General features: G+C 53.7%; 1 protein-coding gene across 1 annotated transcript; it reads left to right on the forward strand.

Annotated features, from left to right (window-relative positions):
• Positions 1–400: 400 nt before the first annotated feature.
• On the forward strand, positions 401–17,675 carry JPH4 (junctophilin 4). Its single transcript, XM_077315962.1, has 6 exons — positions 401–952; positions 1,851–3,583; positions 4,483–5,269; positions 10,263–10,381; positions 11,499–12,115; positions 15,361–17,675. The coding sequence occupies exons 2-6, from the start codon at positions 3,205–3,207 to the stop codon at positions 15,439–15,441; spliced, it is 1,983 nt and encodes a 660-aa protein (XP_077172077.1). The 5' UTR covers positions 401–952; positions 1,851–3,204; the 3' UTR covers positions 15,442–17,675.
• The last annotated feature ends 1,688 nt before the right edge of the window (positions 17,676–19,363 follow it).

The following is a 19,363-nucleotide window of genomic DNA, read 5'->3' on the forward strand; positions in this document are numbered from 1 at the left end:
GAGCCCAGGGACTCTTCCTGGCATAAATGGGCACCCCCTTCCCACGCCTGCAGCCCCAGGATCACACACACACACGTGTACACCCCACATCCGTGGGCCTTCTGCACCTCTTCTCTTGTGAGAACCTCCCCACCTGGATAACGGCTTCCTTTTTCTCCGGCATGGCTGGATAACGGATAAATTTACCTCCCCTTGGGGGATTGTTTTCCTGTTGGCTTCCTTTAAACCGGAGCCCTGCCTGCCCCCTTCCCCCACCCCCCTGAGTGTTTTGTAATAAATATTACAGGCTTTTCACGCAGGCACCCCAGAGCTCCACAGGCGATGATCCCCTCTCCCCCCCCCCCCCCCGCCCAGAGTCTGGGTGAGGGTTTCCTCCCCCCTGCCCACGCAGCTCCTGTCTTGGATCAGCGGCGTTTCCCTGCTGGTTCCTGACCAGGCTCCTTCCCACCTGAGCTCTGCTGTCTTCTGCCATTCCTGTGATGCTCCTTCCTCCGTCAGGCGGCTCGTTTTTCCACCTTGCCTTCCACTGACATCTTCGGCGCTCTGTTTTTGCATCTCCGCCGGCTCTCCGTTTCTCTCCCCCCCCCCCCTTCCCTCCCCTGATATGTCTCGTACTCATCCCACCTGATCCTTCCATTCGGAATCTACCTCTTGCTGTATTTCGGTGCCTCTTCTCTCCCCCCTCCCCGGATGCTGGTACATTTTAGCATCCCTTCTTCATCTTTCGCCTTCATCTTCTGGCTCCCCGGTTGCAGCCGCTGCACCCCCCCCCCTCCAGGATCCAATCGGCGCCTTCCAGTGGGCTGTCTTGCCTCCAGAGCATGACCCGTGGCATTCCCAACTGAGATTTCTGTCTATGCGCTGGCTCCGGGCTTGGGTGTGTCTGTTATCTTGCTTTTCTCCAAGCCTGTGCCTTTTCGTTTCCCTCTGTCGCCTCTGGAATAAACACATGGTAAGTGTGGGAATAATTTTTAGATTGCTCGTTGTATTGACAAGCTGATCTTGGGTTTTTTGTTTTTTTTCCTTCTTTGCATGCAGCTGCCGTGATTTAAAAAAAAACAACACACCTATTTGTTCTCTTCCGTAGACGGTTTGAATCCCAGATGGATCCCTTCTCTTCCTCTCTGCAGAGCTTGCTCTTTATTTTATATGTATCTGGGATGTTTTTATAGCCGTGGAAACAGAAAAGGCAATGCACTCGTGCATACGTGTAGATGATCCTGCTCTGTGCGGCTTGTACAAGCAGAATTGTGTATGTGTGTGTGTGTGTTTGCAGGTTACTAAACATTTGTGTAAAGCAATGTGAGTGCAGGGGTGTGTTTGTGTGTGTGTGTTTGTGTGTGCTGAGACCTTGCTCATCTTTGCTGAACCCATGCTTTGTGGGTCCATGCTGCTACATGTGTGTGTGTGGGGGGGGTGCGTGCGTGTCTGTGTGTTTGTGGTGCTGACTTAGCATTCATCAGTGGTTCCTTCAGTGTTTTGTGGGCTTCTGGGTAAGAGAGTGGCCTCCTTTCTGCCACATCTGAAGTACGCATTTGAGCACCTCCTTGTGTGTGTGTTGTGCATGATTGTTCTAGAGTACAGTCTACCTGCTCTTGAGAGCGAGCAGGATTTTTAATATATATTTGTTTACAGAAATACGCATACATCGTAGGGAGGATTCGGGCTGGGTTTGTCGTGTGCACATTTGTTGGTGCGACTCTGAAACAATGCATGTGTACATTGGGTCCCGGAAGACGGGCAGGATCCCGCATTTGTCCCTGTATGCTTTGCCGGCCTGCCTTCCTGTCTCTCTCCCTGCTTGCAAAAGTTCAGTTGTGCTCCCCTAAACCATGTGTCTCTTGGCACAGGTCGCTTCCTCCCCCCTGTGCCATGCGGCCTCCTCGGGCATCCCTGCCACCACTGCTCCGTTGGAAGAAGGCCTCCACTTCCTGTGAACACCTGGATTTCCTCTGAACGACACCCGATGAGCCCAGGTGGGCGCTAGTGTGGGGAAACAAGACGAGGGACTGTCGTTTTGCCGGCCGCTGCAGACCCCCGGGGCCAGAGAATTCCCGTCCCTCCATTTGTCAGTGGCCAGGAAACATTAAGACCAGCCAGAAATGTGAAACCGAGGCACCCTCAAAGATTCCCCAGTCAATGCTGCCACCCCTGCCCGATTCTTGTCCTGGACGACGCACAGCCCCTGGGGGGTGCCCCGGCTGCGTTTTCCCCGCAAGACACCACGGAGTTGTGTTCTGATCGCCCCGTGACTCTGAGACCACCGTATGCCTGTAAACCAAACGCCTCTCGGCCTTCTCATGCCTGTAACCACCAGAAGGCTCTTTCAGCTTTCGGTCTAACCAGCAACGCCAGCCGCAGGACACCGGATCAACCCGAAAACAGACGAATGAATGCTCGGCGCCAGAGGGCCACACCTGTTGCCGTAGAACTCGAAGGCTCTCTCACCACGAGGCCCCGAGGAACCTGCGAATGTTTGGTGCTAGCCAGAAAAACCCAACCGGATCAGCGCCGTCCTACGACGGCGGCCGAAAGACCAGTTCTCTCTGCCACTTGAAAGGGCTGTAGCTGCATCGCGGTACCAGCAGACCTCTGGGCAGGCCCTTCCGCGTCCCTCCCGCCCCGACAGCGCTGTGGGCCCCTAGCTTGAGCCGTTTGAGTCCGGATGTGCCCTTGTCACATGACCCACAGCCAGGGACATTTTACAGAAGTCGTAGAGCTCTGAGGTCCACAGCAGAGGTATCGGACCCCATCCCATCCTGACCCATCCGGTACAGAGAAACATTTGGGTCCACCGCTCCCTCCATCCCTGCAGCCAGCCTGGAGCATTGTCCGCAATCCCCAGAGATTTCTGAACCTCTGCATGCGCATAGCATGAAGACGAGTATGGGCCTTGCATGCTGATGAACACGAATCGTTGGCCTTGCTCATCCAAAAGCTTCCAGGAAACCAGAGAAGCACGTTGATCCGGCGCTCGAGAAGCTGCCAAGTCTTGTTGCCCTTCTCGTGCCCCAAGCAGCGTAGCCCTGCAGCTGGAGGAAACAGGACGGGGCTGGATGCTCAGCTGCTGGGAAGTTGTGCAGGACAGCCGGTCCTCCGCGCGAGGCAGTGCCATGTAGAGGCCGTCTAGAAGGGGGGCCGGACATGCGTGCAGGGACTCGTGGGTAACTGGAGCCCGACTGACCGGGGAGAAACGTTACATGAATGTCCAACGGAGGCAGGTTCGAGTTTGATGATGGCGGCTGCTACGTGGGCGACTGGGAGGAGGGCCGGGCGCACGGCTACGGGGTCTGCACGGGCCCCGGGGCCCAGGGGGAATACAGCGGGCGCTGGAGCCGCGGCTTCGAGTCCCTGGGCGTCTACACCTGGCCCAGCGGCAACACCTATCAAGGCCACTGGAGTCAAGGCAAGCGCAGCGGACTGGGCGTGGAGCGCAAGAGCAAGTGGAGCTACAAGGGGGAGTGGGGCCACGGGCTGAAGGGGCGCTTGGGCGTCTGGGAGAGCCACTCTGGAGTGATCTACGAAGGCATGTGGCGCGAGGGCCTGCAGGACGGCTACGGCATGGAGACGTATGCGGACGGAGGTGAGAGGGGCAGAACCTGGTGATGCCGAAATGGGGTGGAGGGGGGGGGTACTCTGTCTGGCTGCTGTCACGCTTGTAACACCCTTGCTTCCCTGCCAGTTGATGCCCAAGTTATTGGCGGGTGTCTCTCTTCCTTATTTCCTGCTCACTCGCACGACCGGCCGCCCTCTTCTCCTGCTTCCTGCGTTGGGTCTTTCCATTTTCCTTTTCCCTCCCCTTGGCTTCCCTTCTCTGTCCAGTAGGCTCTGTGCTCCTTCTGCCCCTCCAGTACTGAACATCTGGGTTCAGACACTGAGGTGCTTGAATCCTCGGAGAACGGGTAGGCTGGCCCCTTGCTGTTCTTCATCCAGTTTCTGTCTCCGAGAAACCTTTCCAGTTCCCCCCTCCCCATGTATTGCCACCGCCTTGGACCCAACAAAAAGTTGAGATCCTTCAAGTAGTACTTCCCATGCTTTGTGGGTGTTCTCCACCCCCAGCACCCAACAGGGGTTGACAATTGCATTTGCTAAAGAGTCCAGAAAATGGTCACTGGTAGGTGGACAGAGGTGGCTTTGCCTTGATGGTCCCCCATCCAAGTCCTAACCAGGGCCAACCCTGCTCAGCTTCCTAGATCAGACAAGATTGGACTATCCTGGGCCCTCCAGGCAAAAGACATCCAGAGGCCGTTGCCTGCCTCTGCGTAGCAACCCTAAACCTTTTGCTGGTCCCCCATCAAAACCTCACCCAGGCTCAACTGTGCTTAGCTTCCTAGATCTCATGGGACTGGGCTAGACCGGGCCACCCCGATTAGGGACCACGCTTGCCCTAATTTCGCCCATCTCTGATTAGGCCTCTTTCCATAGGCCTCCCTACGATCTTCTCTTTCAACCGTAACTCCTTCTCTTCACCCTCCCTTGCAGGTACTTACCAAGGCCAGTGGCAGTCCGGAAAGCGTCACGGATACGGCGTACGCCAGAGTGTCCCCTACCGTCAAGCGGCCCTGGTGCGCTCCCCGCGACGCACCTCCTTGGAATCGCTCCACAGTGAAACCGACCCCAACGCTCCCCCGCCGCCCCTCCCGCCGCCCCCTCTTCCTCCTCCGCCACTCCCAGGGGACAGTCCAGCCTCAGGATCCAGGGGTGGTTTTGTCCTGGCCTTCCCCGGAGACCCGGACTTCCCTAAGGGAGCCAAGAAGAAACCAGGGGGGTTTTTCCGGCGTTCCCTCCTCCTGAGCGGGCTACGGGTGCGGAGGTCCGAGTCCAAGGCCTCCTTGGGGAGCAAGCGGGGGTCCCTCAAGAGCGAGGCAGGGGTGAGTTCCACCGGGAGCGAGGCCACCACGCTCAGCTATGCCGAAACAGAACCCGAGCTGCCTTCCACCCTGACGATCGAGGGCTCTTCCACCGAGGTCTACGCCGGAGAGTGGCGGGCCGACCGGCGCAGTGGCTACGGGGTGAGCCGCCGCTCCAACGGCCTGCGGTACGAGGGGGAATGGCTCGGCAACCGGCGGCACGGTTACGGGCGCACCACCTACCCCGACGGCTCCAAGGAAGAGGGGAAGTACAAGCTCAACCGCTTGGTGAGCGGCAAGATGAAGAACTTGATCCCGCTTCGACGGAGCAAGGTGAAAGAAAAGGTGGACCGAGCGGTGGAAGTGGCCCGGAGAGCTGTCAGCATGGCCCGGCAGAAGCAGGAAGTGGCCATCGCCAGGTGAGGGGAGGCAAGGGGCTCGAGCACTTGGGGGGACGGGCAAAGGCTGCTGTGGAGAAACAGGTGCAGGGATTCTCCTCACGTCTGGTCTGGCAGGCCAGAGGAGGCAGTGATGGCCACAGGCGTAGACAGCTTTAAAAGGGGATCGGACAGATTTATGGAGGACAGGTCTATCCGTGGCTGCTGGCCATGGTGAGTAAAGGGAACCTCCACACTCAGAGGCAGTCAACCTTGGAATCATAGTTCCAGGAGGCTTCATCAGGGAAGGCCTCGGCCTCTCTGCCCTGTTGTTGGTCCCCCAGAGGAACTGGTTGAGGCCGCTCTGTGAGGATGGAGGCTGGACTGGGTGGACCCCTGGTCTGATCCAGCTGGGCTCTTCTGATGTTCTTAGGAAGGCTGGACCTCCAGAGGAACTGGTTGGCCAATGTGTGAGACGGGAGGCTGGATTAGATGGACCTTCCCTCGTCTGACCCAGCAGGCTCTTCTTAGTTTCTCACGTTCAAGGCTAGAAACAAGCGAGTCTACCGAGGGATAATTTGGGGTGGTGATCTCAAGAGTCGCAATGGAAGAAGATTTGGGGTGATGTGTGCAAGAAGGGGAGGAGCATGTGAGAATGAGGTGGTGAATAATCAGGATAAAGGAGAGGGGAAGGCATACGTGGTTGCTTGTATTGATGTATGTTAATTTAAGGCTCATTGCTTAGTGGTTAATTTACAGGAAGTGTAAAAGAGTTTTCGGAGAGTGGTATGAAAAAGAGGATATGGTTTAAGTTGATCACTGCAATTTGGGACTAGAGCAGGGTCCCCAATTCTGGGTTCGGAAATTCCTGGAGATTTTTGGGGTGTAACTTGGGAACAGCAGGGGTGAGCTACCCCCCCCCCCCCGCCGCCGCCTCAAGGTGGCCAATTTCTCCAGGAGAAGTTATCTCTTTAGCTTGGAATTCAGTTGTGATCCCAGATGTCCAGGCCCCACCTGTAGATTGGCAACCCTAGGACTTTAAACTAGGCCTCGGGACCCAATTTACAGTTCTGTCCTCCTCAGATTTTAAAGCAAACGTCAACCTGTCCTCCAAGTTTGTTAACTTTGTTTCATAAGTATGCACCTTCAAAAGGCATAAATGCTTTTACTCATTTCAAGTAAATTGCAAGCCTATGCCCCAGTGGGAAATATCTCCAGGTTATCTCACAAGAATCTCCCCCTTTGAAGTCCGGGCAGCCATTTTACAACGGTCTGAAAGCTCCCCTCGTTCAATCCCCGTTCCAAGTAGATTGGGGTGGCTCCCTTTAAATGCACCTCAGGAGGCTCCAAAATGGAGAAAAGCGATTCACTGCAGGTGGGAAAGCACAGCACAGAAGTCGAGGTCTGGTTCTCCTCTCCGCCCAGCGAGGCTTGGAAGGGAGCTGGCATGTCAGCTCTTGGGAGGCTGCCCATATGGATCGAAAATCAGACGCTGCTGGTTCCAGCCACCACGGCGAGGACGTGAGGCCTCGGTGTGCCTGCAAGAGCTGGCGTCACTTCTGCATTGCCGTGCCTTCCCTTTCCCCTGGTCCAATCTTCTCTTTTCTTTTTGCTTCCATTTTTCTCTTCCTCCCTCCCTTCGTCGCTCCTTCCTTCTCTCTCTGCCAAATCTCTGAATCCTCTCTCTGTTTTTCCCTTCTGACACTCCGACAGTTCCAGATTTACCTGCGACTGATATTTCAGGAACCCACCCCTGGTAAAACGCTGCCTTTTATTGGGGCAGGATTCCTTTTGAATTCAATGGACACAACTTACCCCCTGCCCATCTTCGCCCAGCTCTCTAGAAGTTTCAAACATCTGAGGTTGAAAAGAGAGTCAACGCAACCCTGCAGGCTTATGAACCGGGCCCCCCAAATGACTACAACAGAGGCTGTTTCACTGCCAAGTGAATGAATGGGGTGAAAAGCAGCATAGCAAGCAGGTGGATAGAAGATGCTGAGTCAAAGTACAGTTGCCAACCTCCAGGTGGAGCCTGGAAGTCTCCCAGGATCACAGCTGGGCTACAGAGATCAGCTCCGTGTCAGAAAATGGCTGATTTGGGGGGTGGTCTCTATGACATTGAGACCCTGCCCTTCCTAGGTTCCACCCTCAAATCCCCAGGAATTCCCTGCCTCAGAGTTGGCAACGCGAGGTCTCAGGCCGCGATTTATTTATTTTATTTATTTTGCATAGGTGTACGGGTACGTTCCAAGCTCTTCTAAGCATCCCTGCTTCCGCCTGCATCATGCCGGGTGACGTGCCGCCGATCCCCCTTCCCTTCCCGCCTTTGCTCCCGTTCCTGCTTTCTGCCCTCGGTTGCATTTTTGTGCGAGAGACAGGAGCCGGGAGAGGAGCCTGGTGTGTGTGTGTGTGTGTGTTTGTGTTTGTGTGTGTTGGCAGGCAGGAGAGCAGGAAAAGTGCTTCCGCCAAGGCCTAGCCGCCTGGAGTAGGCTGCCTGGTCTCCTAGGCAACTGGGCACCGGCAAGGTGATTGGCTCGTGGCTGCTATGGAAACAGCGGAGCAGCAGCATCTGCTGGGCCTGGACCAGCAGGGATGGGATGGGATGGAGAGAGATGGGGGTGGGGGAGCAAGGCAAGGATGCCTAGAATGCCCCCCCCCCCGATGCTGGGGATGCCCATGGGGAGGGGGGGAGATCCAGGGCCTGCTCTCCCCACATCAGGGGCAGACCCTCTCAGAGGCAAGGAACTCCGAGGGAGAGCTGCCCTACCGTCAGCAAGGAGGAAAGGGGCCGCTTGTTGTGTGGTACACAAGCAGGCTGAGGTGTGTAGGTGGTTTGCAGGTGGCTGCGTGGGTGTGCTCCATAACCGTTGTGTCGTTGTGTCGGGAGGGCGCAAACAAAGAGGCTCGGGCGTGAAGCCTTTTCAAGTGACAAGAGCAACCTCTTCCCGCTGACACCCCCACCCCACTTTTCACAAAGGTCTTGGGATGCTCTGGAGACAAAAGGGGAGGTTGAAAGAGCTGGACGTGTTCGTGCAGGAGAATGGTGGCTCCCTGATTCCTCTCCACGCCTGTCTCCTTAGGGGTGGGACGCTGCCATTCCTACCTTCTGGTTTTTATTTATTTATTATTATATTTATATACCGCCCTCCCTGAGGGCTCAGGGAGGTTTACAGAAAACAGGAGGAGATACAATTAACATATGGTAACAGGTGATGGTAATAACAATATAACAATAATAACATAACAAGAACAAAACATCATTAGTTATTTTGTTTATACCCTACTTTGCTCCTCAATGGATGTCCAGAGTGGCCCCCATTATTTGCCTCTCCTCCATCTTATCCTAACAACAGTCCTGTGAGGTAGGCTAGGCTGAGAGTATGTGATTGGCCACAGGACACCCAGTAAGCTTCTATGGCAGAAGAGAGGATTCAAACTCAGGTCTCGCTGGTTCTAATCTGACACTCTAACTGTTATACAAGAATAAATCAGAGTCCAGTGGTATCTTTAAGACCAACAAAGATTTATTCAAGGCGTGAGCTTTCGAGTGCAAGCACTCTCCCTCAGACTAAGAACTGGAGTTCTTTGTTGGTCTTAAAGGTGCTACTGGACTCTGATGTATTGTGCTACTTCAGACCATTTGACGCTATACCAGACTGGATCTTAGTAGGACAGCAAAAGGGGTGTGCGGTTATCTCCTGTGCTCTAGGATGGTCGTAATCTTTCTCAACTCTGGGAAGTTTAAAATTATGGAAACAAGCTGTGGTTCTTTTTTCCTCATTGAAAGATTCACGTGGGTCACCGTTTTGGTCTGAAGCAGCAGAACAAAGTTTGAATCTAGGCGCACTGGTAGGACCAACAAGTTCTAAGGTCCAAGCACACTTATTCCCATAAAGAAGTGAGCTTGAATGCAAAAGCATATATATCTTGAATAAAACTGTGCTGATCTTCAAGATGCCACCGGACTCAAATTTTGTTCCTCGTGGGAACATGACTGTCAAAGGGAATGTAACGCTTTCTACAAAAACAAAACGTTAAGAGTCCTTTAAAGGAAGCTGCAGGCATTTCCCTGAGGTGGGAGTTGTTTCTGGAAAAAACCAGGTTACGTAGGGCTGCGTTGTGCATGACCCATTTTCCTCACAGAGATCATAGCCGTGTAGGCAACTCCGTGTACCACATGGACACACGCACTGTGTCGTATGCAATGAATCCACCTGTGTGCTTTGCCACATGTAGGCACAACAGGACCCCACCTGTCATATGAATCCTTCTCATAACGAGATTTGTATAAATATTCTGGGGGCCAAACTTTGCAGAGCCCTGCAATTTATGCAGAAAACAGCTATGCCGTAAGAATTTACTCAAGTTGCATGGCTGAAATTCCAGGCAAGTAATTTGTCCCTAGAAAATACTCATGGGCCTCCCACAAGGGATTGGAAATGCAGGGAGGGGGACACACTTGTACTATTTGCGCTGTTCCCTGATTGGAACCCCCCACCTCTGTAATCCTAAGGAAAAAAGACAGACACCCTGTTGCACCCTACTGAGAAGCTGAACAGGCTGGGAAGAGGGGTCTCATTTTTTTGTGGGGGGAGTGCTATGTGCTTTCTTTTTCATGTTCCCTATTGTCTGAACTTAGATTCATGTGGAGGTCTTGTGTGCCTGATTTTGAAGGCCAAACTGTGTGTTACAATAATAATAATTATTATTATTATTATTGTTATATTATTATTATTACAGCACTTTATTGTTGTTATTGTTATTACAACTTTATTTTATAGCCCGCCCTTCCCAGTTGGATGTATGTCCAACTGGGAAGGGCAGGCTATGAAATTTAGTAGTAGTAGTAGTAGTAGTAGTAGTAGTAGTAGTAGTAGTAGTAGTAGTAGTAGTAAGTGCTGTCATGTTGCATCTGACTTATGACGGCCCCAGTGAGGGGTTTTGAGGCAAGTAAGAAGCAGAGGTGGTTGGCCATGGCCTCCCTTGCTAAATCCTAAATCCTTGCTAAATCCTAACCTCTCCCTTTATGTTCCAGGGCTGCCGATGCTCACCTGAAGGCGACTGCTGCTCTGGGGGCAGCTGAGAAGGCTCTGGAAGCTGCCCGCTTGGCCAAGATTTTGGCTCAAGAACTGCAGCCCATCCTAACGGAGCCAGGTGAGAGGCTTTCCTCGTGGTGGTGGTGGTGGGGAGGCCAGGACCAGTGCTCCTCAATGCAAACATCCTCCTGTAACAAGCCCTCGGCTCTCCCACCCTCCAACTTCTGTTCCCCTCCAACAGGGTATCAGGAGGCCTGGCTTTTGCCCCTACTGTGATTGGAAGCGCCTTGGGGCAGGGTGCTTCAGATTTCAGTTCTGTTTGGCTCCGCAAAGCACCCCATATGCCAGGGGTGCTGTGGAACGCACCATAATGAATCAGACCATCTGTCCCAAAGCAGAGGCCCTGGTCCTGAGCCACAGCCCCTCCCCACAGAATGCATGAAGTCGCCGTATACTAAATCATGCCCTTGGCCCATCAAGGTCACGATTATCCACTCAGACAGCAGCGGGTCTCCAGAGGTCAAAGGACGGGGCCTTTAACATCATCTTCAACTTGTTTTTTTTTTCCTTATTGGAGATGCCGAGGAATGAACCTGGGACCTTCTGCAGGCCAAGCAGAGGTTCTCCCGCTGAATCATGGATTTCCTTGTCTCTTGAACCCAAAACAGAGCCCAGGAAGTCTCGCTCTCAGCTATGCCCATTTGGACCCCACCCACCAAGCAGCAGAATCCAGAGTCCCAGAAACACACAGGGGGGGGGGGTGATGTGAAAGGTAGACATGTTGGAGAGGGGGCTAGCTTCTTCACTGCAGCTTTAGAGACTAGGAGCAAGGGGATTCATATTATGGTAAAAGAGGTTCTGCTTAAATATTAGAAAGCATTTTCAGATGGTGAGGGCTGTTCGTAGACGGAATAGGCTGCTTCGGAGGGTGGTGGAGTCTCCTTTGCTGGAAGCTTTTAGAAGGAGACGGGATGAGCACCTGCCAGGAGGGTGTGATGTTCAAGTCTCTGAGAAGTTACGGGGCTGGGCTGGGCTGGGTGGTGTCTTCCAGCACTGTGTGATTCTGATTCACTTTGGCATTCTGTTATATATTTGTCAAGTGGCAGAGGGAGCATGTGGTGATGTAAAATAGGTAGCCGAGGAGGTACCACGGTTATGCAGACAGATTGGGCAACCCAGGACCCAAAGCTCCCCGGTTCTTCCCGCTTTAACCGCCGGACTCCTCTCCTTCCCAGAGCCATGTGCCCGGCTGGATTCGGAAGGCACCGACACAGAGTTCCAGGAATACGACAGCCCCCAGGTCTACGAGAACGGCATCACCCCCTCCGATGTCACCCCCGATCCGAGCCTACCGCCGAGCTACCCTCCGACACCTCTGCAGCCCTGGCGGGGGGACCCCCGGCGGACTTGGCCCCCCCTGGAGAACGGGGGTCCCCGCCAGCACCTCCCGGAGGCCTCGGACCCTGAGGACGAGTGGGGCTGCCGTGGCAGCTTCCCCTCTCGAACACCCGGTTTTGCCCCCGAGGGGCTTTGGGCGGGGGAGGAGCAGGAGCAGTTAAGCAGCTACGAGGCCGAGGACGGCGATTACGCGAGGGCCCCACGGCACCCGCAGATGGGCAGCCCGGCCAGCGGAAGCTCGGGCAGCCTCCGGGAGGAGGAGGAGGAGGAGGAGGAAGAGGAGGAAGAAGTGGCGACCGCCAGGCCTTACTCTGGGGAGACCCCGGTGGAACCAGCACCAGCGGGAGTTCCCGAGGACCCAGACCCAGAGAGCGAAGAACAGCCTGGGGATGCCGGGGCCCCCACGGTGGACAGAGGAGAGGCCCCAGGAGCGGTGTGGAGAAGGGAGAGACAGGTAAGGGGATGGAGCGGAGGCAAAGGAGGCTCATGGCCCACTAGGGCAGGTTTTCTCAGCTAGGGTTTCTTGATGGCCATGGGAGGGTTTCCCGAACGTAGCTGGTCATGTCGACCTGCCTCCCCCTCCCAAAAAGGCCAAAGGTGGGCCTGGAGGGGTTGGGAATGGGGGGCCCCATGTGGCCATGTACACTGGTATGCTTCCCAACCGTGTTCTGCACAATCACGCCACTTTTACTCAGCGGTCTTGGTTTATCTCCCCCTGCTTAACTCATTCGGCCCATCGTCTTCGGAATTCTGGCACCATGCAGTGGCCTGCCACAAAATGGCCGCTGCAGGAGGCGGAGTCAGCCACAGGGTGCCGCAGCGGAGCACAGCGACGATCCTTGCTCTGTGGTAGCCGATGCCACTGAAGCAACGCCCAACCAGATCTCCAATGGCCAGTCAAGAGCCTTGCTCGACAATAGCCCCCACCCACCTTGGGGTTGACCAGGCACCGTGATGGAGACCGGGGTTAGAGACAGGGCCAAATCGCATCTTGTATGCTGGAGTGAGAAGATTCTGGAAAGTCCCTCCGAAGTGTTGTCCTCAGGGGAATGGGAGCTAGTGAGCCCTGTCGTCTCTACCTTGCAAGTGACCAAAGTGGTTGAATTTCTGCCTGTCACTGCTGTTCTCAGAGACGCACGGGCTTTGTCCACCTGAGGACAGCGAACCACTTTCTGTAGCACTCGCGATATACACACCTACGCAGAGTCGCTGTCACAGTGAGCCTCTCCGAACCGACAAAGACCTCAGCAAAACTGGGGTAGTGGAGCTCCCTCCGCGATCTCCCAGGGCAGCGTCTCTGGAGGGCGCCCAGCCCTGCAGCGAGCCGGAGTCACAACATCGCTTTGTAGGCAGAATAGGACGGAGACGGCGCAGCCGAGATGGGAACTGCAAAGAAAAATATTCACACGCTCCTGCACACTAGACAATGCTGTGCCAACTCCTGCCCCATTCTTACCTAAACTGGGCTTCTTGTTTCCTGGCATCTCCTGTTATTTGCCCACTCCTGTACTTTCTCCTTCCCTGCCCAAGCGAGGGAAGGGACAGGCCCCAAGGAGCCTGGGCTCCCAGCATCTCCCCCTTCGTCCCTTTCCCACAGATTCCTGCCTCGAACCCGTAAGACCCCAACTGCTCTGATCCCATTTCCTCGCCCCCCATTGGGTCTCCTGAGAAGCCAACATTTGGGCTTGCCTTTCTTTCTCCCCCTCCCCAATTCATTGGGCCGCATGTTTTGCCCCTCCTCCCCTCGAAAAGTATTGCAGGAAAACAGCTGTGGGAGGGGCTGGGCAGGGCGGAGCCCCGCAGCCCAGCTCAGAATCGGATTCGCCGGCATTCCTCCCATCTCCTAGCAACCAGCATCCCTTGCCGAGCAGCATCCTTTCGGCCCCGCCTCCCCCACTGCAGCATCGCGGCCCCGCCCCTCGAGAGAGCCGCAGTGGGGGATGCTGGGAGATGCTGGAAGAGAGGACCGCAGGTCATAAATAATCCAGAGGGTCTTGGTGGGAACAAGCAGGCAGGCCGCAGAGCGCCACGTCTCCTGGGCCCCATCCCTCTCCTCAGGGCTTCACAGGGACGGGGTGGCGTGCAGGCTGATGGGTGTCTGGCAGGGCTGGTGACTCCATCAGTGTGGCACCCTTCCCATGTGCCTCGGTTGATTTCCACCCCCAGCCGTGCTGGGGGAAACCCCTGCTCACAACGCCGGCTTATGAGCAATTCTCCCACTGTTCACGGAGGGCGTGAGTCGAATGCAGGCTGAGGAGGGAGGGAGTAGCTCGCCCTTCCTTCTGGTCCTGGCCTCAGAAGGGAGCTGAATTTCCCACTTTCACTTCCTCCCTGCCACCCTACTGAGCAGGCACGAATCACATATGAAAATCTCATTTTAAAAAATCAGCAGTAAGAAGAAGAAGAGTTGGTTCTTCTATGCTGCTTTTCTCTACCCAAAGGAGTCTCAGATCGGCTTCCATTCACCTTCCCTTTCCTCTCCCCACAACAGACACCCTGTGAGGTGGGTGAAAGCTCTGGGCACACCCAATAAGGCTTGAATGCAGCTGCCTTCCTTTCTTCCTTTGGGGTGCAGATATACTGCCTCTGGGTATGGAGGTTCTTGACTTGTCCTGGATGGATGAGTGTAGTTCTTTTGGCAGGCTATTCTAGACCATCTGTGAGGCATGACTCACCACACAGGGAACTGTGACTTTGCCAGTTCTGTATGTTAGCCGTGCTTTTCAGCCTCTGGAAGCTGCCTGGTCCCTGTTGCTTTTGTCCTCTTGTTGCATTGGTAGCCCGCATGGCACAGTGGTGAACTAGAACCCTTGGCATGGGTTTGTCTCCCACTTTTCCCAGGGCGACTTGTCGGGCCCGTCACAATCTTTTACCACACAAGGAGAGGGGAGAGTAATATTCTAAATCGCTTTGCAGCCCAGCCAGGGAGAAAAGGGGGTTGTGAATAAGAATGACAATAGCAGTCATTATTGGATTAGGTGTGAAATGCAGAGGGGGAGGAGGCATGGAGAAATCAGCACTGGTAAGGCGGCAGGAAACCTAGGTCTCTGTTCAGTCCAGGAGGATGCATTGCCTTGAGCTTCCTTATCTGTTGCAATTCAGTTGTCTCTCTTTCTAATCTCCCTTTGAAATTCCTTTGCAAGGGAACTGAAATTCTTTTGCTAGGTCAGCTGCTGAATGCCCTGGAAGGTTAGAAGCTCCCCTGCTGGTTTTTTAATGTTGCTGTTTCTACTGCCAGACTTATGTCCATTGAATCCTTGTTGAAGGGACTGGCCTGTTTGTCCAGTGGAGAGGGTGGACTGGTGTGGCTGGGACTGCTGGTGGCGCTGCTAGGTTCTGGATGAGAGCAAAGTTAGCATCTGGGTTTGTTGCAGGCCTCCGTACCAGAGCCTCTGTCACTGTCAAGCCATTTGTCATCGCAGGTGAGACGCTGTCTATAAATACAATAATAATAGTAATAATAATAATTTTAATTCAAACCGTTGGGTCCAGTAGTCTATCCAAATCTTTTCCCCAATGTCATAGTTTCAGAAACAGAATACAGACATTTCAGTTAGAATCCCTGGAAGTAGAAATCCTAAAATATGACTGAATATGTGTTGTGGTTTTTTTTCAGTTGTGAAATGTTGGGTTTGCAGTTGGTGTGGGCGGTGGGGAGAGGGGTCCCTCTTCTTGACACAGCCCTCTTTTCTCTTGCAGGGAGCAAACCCCTGGATCGTCGCAGCCGTCCTGTTGATTGACGTGAGTCTGGCGTACCTGATCTCTCTTCTCCTCACTTGAGATGGGAAGGGGGGGCAGGGGTTGGCTTCGGACCCCGTTTGCCTCTCCCCGGCCCCCCCAGCCCCACAACAGCTGTTGGTAACAGACTCTTTTCTTCTCCATCCTCTGCCTTCCTCCACCCCTCCTCTCTTTTTTCACGTCTTTAAACACACACACACACACCGGCTCTTACCTTTAACCTTTCTAGATTGTTTACATACGAAGGGCTCTCTTTCTACCAGAGATTTCTCTGTTTTTCTTGCTATTTCTCCGATACAACAATGATCTCCCATCCCCGACTCACCTGTCCTGGTCTTTTCATCCATCTTTGTTAATCAGACTGTTCGATCTTTACAACTCTGGGGGCATTTTTCTGGTGTGTGGGAGAGGGGGGGGGGGAGAGACATGGAGTAATGTATCGGGATGAGGTTTACTTCGCCTTTCGGGGGGGGTTATGTCTCTCGGGGGCCACTGACTGTAGGGATTCCTGGCACGTCTGCCTGCCATGACGGTGCCCCCCAACCCATAGTCCTTAAGGGGTCAGTTCAACCCCCCCCCCCCATTTCTTCCACTCTGATGTTTCTTTACTTCCTACGGGGATAGAAAACACTTTGCCAAGGAAGCCCTACAGTTGCCAACCTGGAGGCTGCAGGCTGGAGATCTCTGGGACAGAGATCAGTTCCCCAGGACAAAATGCCTCTGTGACACTGGACACAGGTCCTTCCCCACCCCAAACCCCATCCTCCTAAGCTCCACCCCTCCTCCAAATTCCAAGAATTTACAAGCCAGGCGACAACCCTAGAAAACCCTCCTCCAAAACCATTCCAGTACATCTGAGCATATCAGCCCCCCCCCCACAGATGCTCCCCTAAATTTCTGAAATGGGGAGGATTTATTTACTTTTGGAAAGGGGGTGTCACGAATTCCTATCTGTTTCCTTTTCCCTTTTCTAACAGTAGGTGGCGCTCTGTAGCCCTGGGGCAGAGAGGGAAGCTGGGCATGCCCTGATAGGGGGTACCCTTTTAGAGTCTGCAAATCTGGGGGAATTATCCAAGGGAGAGGCTTAAGGGGGACTCTCCGTTTCCACATCCCCCCCCCCTTTCTCTCTTTTTCTCTCTCTGCTGCTCCCTCCCTTTCTCTAGAGGGAACTGGACCTTCTTTTCAAAGAAAAAACAAACAAAAGAAGAAGTTTTTGGGGGGGAGTTAATTTTATTTACGCTTTTATAAACCTTTTTCTCGCAGCGTTTAAATAATAAAAACAAACCTCTATTAGTTAACGAGAGGGTGAAACGGAGATTCCTGGCGCTTGTAAGAAGGGGGGTTTGTGCAAATTCCCGCAGACAGGAAAAGCGGGCCTTGCAGGGTCGAACCAGGCCCTTCTCTCCTGAAAGAAGAGTGCCATGCAGGCAAAACATATAGGACTTGGGGGTGGGATGGGGTGGGGAAGTGTCCCCCATGGTGGGGATTGATACGCCTGAAGGCTGTTGTGCAAAGTCCGGCTGCAGGACAAAGAAGGAAGGCCCACCTTGGAGAAAGCAGGACCCAGCCACAGAAAAGGAGCTACCAAGCCTTCTAGACTGAGGGTAAAAGAGTTGACCCCCTATGGGGGAAAAAAAAAGCAAGAAGTCGTGCCTTTGGAAAGGAAAAGTGCAATAGGAGAGACCCTGCATGGGGTGGGCAAAAGGGGAAGTCCCGCCTTTCGACAGGGCGCTCAGAGTGCAATACAGGAAGTCCTGCCTTCCGGAAGGCTAGGAGAGGCGTTATAAGGGCAAAAGAAGTTACAAGAGGGCTGTAAGGGGGGAGGTCCCTGCGGCCTCCGCGATCCCCCTTCTTTGTGTGGGTGATTGGGAACCAGAGAGGAGAATTGACAGATACAGGATGACGGCGGAGGTCCTCTAGCATAACGAAGGGGCATCCTCCGCTAGGAATCTCCCGTTCACCCCTCCCTGGATTCTGCATGAGGAAGCGACTGATCCTTTGCTGTGTGCTGTGTATAATGGGAATGTCTGTATAGCCGACAAAAACAGAAAAAAAAAATTAACCTTTCCCTCCAGTTTTCTACCGCCTGCCCCCCTTTCCTCCAATGCTTTGCTCCGGCCTTGAACCGAAGAACTTCCTTCCCGCCCCCTGACCCTTTCTTCCCGGTTTGCCTTTTTGACTGGATATTTCTTATTTCGTGTCTTTGGGATTGAAAAAAACAAACAAACCATTAAATAAGTCTTGCAGGAAAAAAAATAATTTAATAAAAATATATTAATAAAAACTGTTTTGAAAAGTGAATGTTTTTATTTCAATGGGTACGTGGGGTGGGAAACGTTCTCTCGCCTGCAAGGTGAGCAAATTAAATTCACACAGGGGCTGAGGATAAGAGGGTATGAAGATTGAGGAGTGTTCCTAACCATGTTAAGAGTGTAGTTCTCAGCGCAGCCCTCTTCTAGAAAGATGAAGAGCTTTTGTTTTTTAATTCCTGCTCTTTACTACATCACTCTTGTCCCTGATAAGGACCTGAAATGGTTTATAACTTTCTCTCCTCCATTTTACCTCCACAAATACCCTAGAAGGTAGGCTCAGCAGAGTGGCTCAGTGCAAATCCAGCCGGCTTCCCCGGCAGATTGGGGGGGATTTGAACGCGGGGCCCTTAGATCATAGTCCATATATACACTCTGATCATTATACTGCACTTCTCAGGGATGAAGGAACCCTCTTAGGACGCTGTATGCTCCACAGATGGCAGAATCTCAAAATTAACTGAGATTCCAGGGCAGTCAACAAGCTGTGAGAATCCTGCAAGGGCAAGTGGGGTCAGCTACGGATATCATCCAGGTAGGACCTGGAGATCCCCTGGAATTCCAGCTCACCTGCAAGCTACAGAGATCAGCTCCCCCAGGGAAAAGAGTTGTTTGGGAGGGGGAACTCTGTGACATCATGCCCCATTGAGGTTCAGGGATGCCAACCTCCAGGTGGGACCTGGGGATCCCCTGGAATTCCAGCTCACCTGCAGGCTACAGAGATCAGTTCCCCTGGAGAAAATGCCTGCTTTGGAGAGGGAACTATCTAGCATTGCACCCTACTCAACGCTCTTATCTTCCCCCAGGCTCCATCCCCAAATCCCCAGAAGTTCCCCAAATTTAGGGTGGGGTGGGGGTTTGCAAATTGTCTGCCCGCCCCGGGTACACGCTATTCCTCGCGGGCCCTGCGCTGCTCTTTTTGCAGCCATCGGGCATGCACCGGGAGGCTTGCGCCAAAAGCTGCACCGCTCCCCCTCCCTTTGCATAAAGCCTTGCCGCCCTCCCTGCCTCTAACACCGCCCAGACCAGGACGCTCTAGCCCTTCTCTGGGGCTACCGAGAACAGGGGGGACGCTCTAGCCGCCTTCCTTGGCCCGAGAAACGAAGTCTCTGGCCAAAAGGGAATCTTTAGCCAGGAGCCTCCGGAGACAAAAGAAGTCTAGTCCTAGAGAGGTCTCTGGGGAGCGGGGGTACGCTCTAGGCATCTCTGTGTAGCCATTGCATGTGCTTTTGTCTCGATGTTCCCTTTGGAGGACTGGAGCCAGCAGCTCTTAATGGGAGGGGGGGGGGCTATGGATGGATGCAGAACCCCCCCCCCCCCACCCAGGATCAATCTCTGGTATTTAGTTACAGGAATTCAGTGTTGGGAAAGGCTGCCAGTCTGATGGTCCAGGTTTGGTTGCCAACATCCCCTGAAGAACTGGAGACAGCTCATCTCCTGGCTACAGGGATCAGCACATCTCCCTGGTTCTTGTATTATTTATTTGCTTTGTGTTGTGTGTCCATAAAGGTCGTTGTCTTGTTGTTCTTGTATGCACCCTCCCCCCCATCCCTTCCCCTGTGTGTGCATTTCACTTTTTTAAAAAATCCAAAGAACCACCAAAGGTTCTGCAAGGTGGGAAATCAAGCGTGAGCACAGCCACAGTTTTCAAAAGA

The sequence above is a fragment of the Paroedura picta genome, chromosome 16, assembly GCF_049243985.1.
Source record: "Paroedura picta isolate Pp20150507F chromosome 16, Ppicta_v3.0, whole genome shotgun sequence".
Taxonomy (NCBI): domain Eukaryota; kingdom Metazoa; phylum Chordata; class Lepidosauria; order Squamata; family Gekkonidae; genus Paroedura; species Paroedura picta.

Excerpts from the sequence above, each read along its gene's own strand:
- JPH4 (XM_077315962.1), top strand. The coding sequence starts at position 3,205 with ATGTCCAACGGAGGCAGGTTCGAGTTTGATGATGGCGGCTGCTACGTG. Across the intron at positions 5,270-10,262 it reads CAGGAAGTGGCCATCGCCAG|GGCTGCCGATGCTCACCTGA; the intron begins GTGAGGGGAGGC and ends TTTATGTTCCAG. Across the intron at positions 12,116-15,360 it reads TGTGGAGAAGGGAGAGACAG|GGAGCAAACCCCTGGATCGT; the intron begins GTAAGGGGATGG and ends TTTCTCTTGCAG.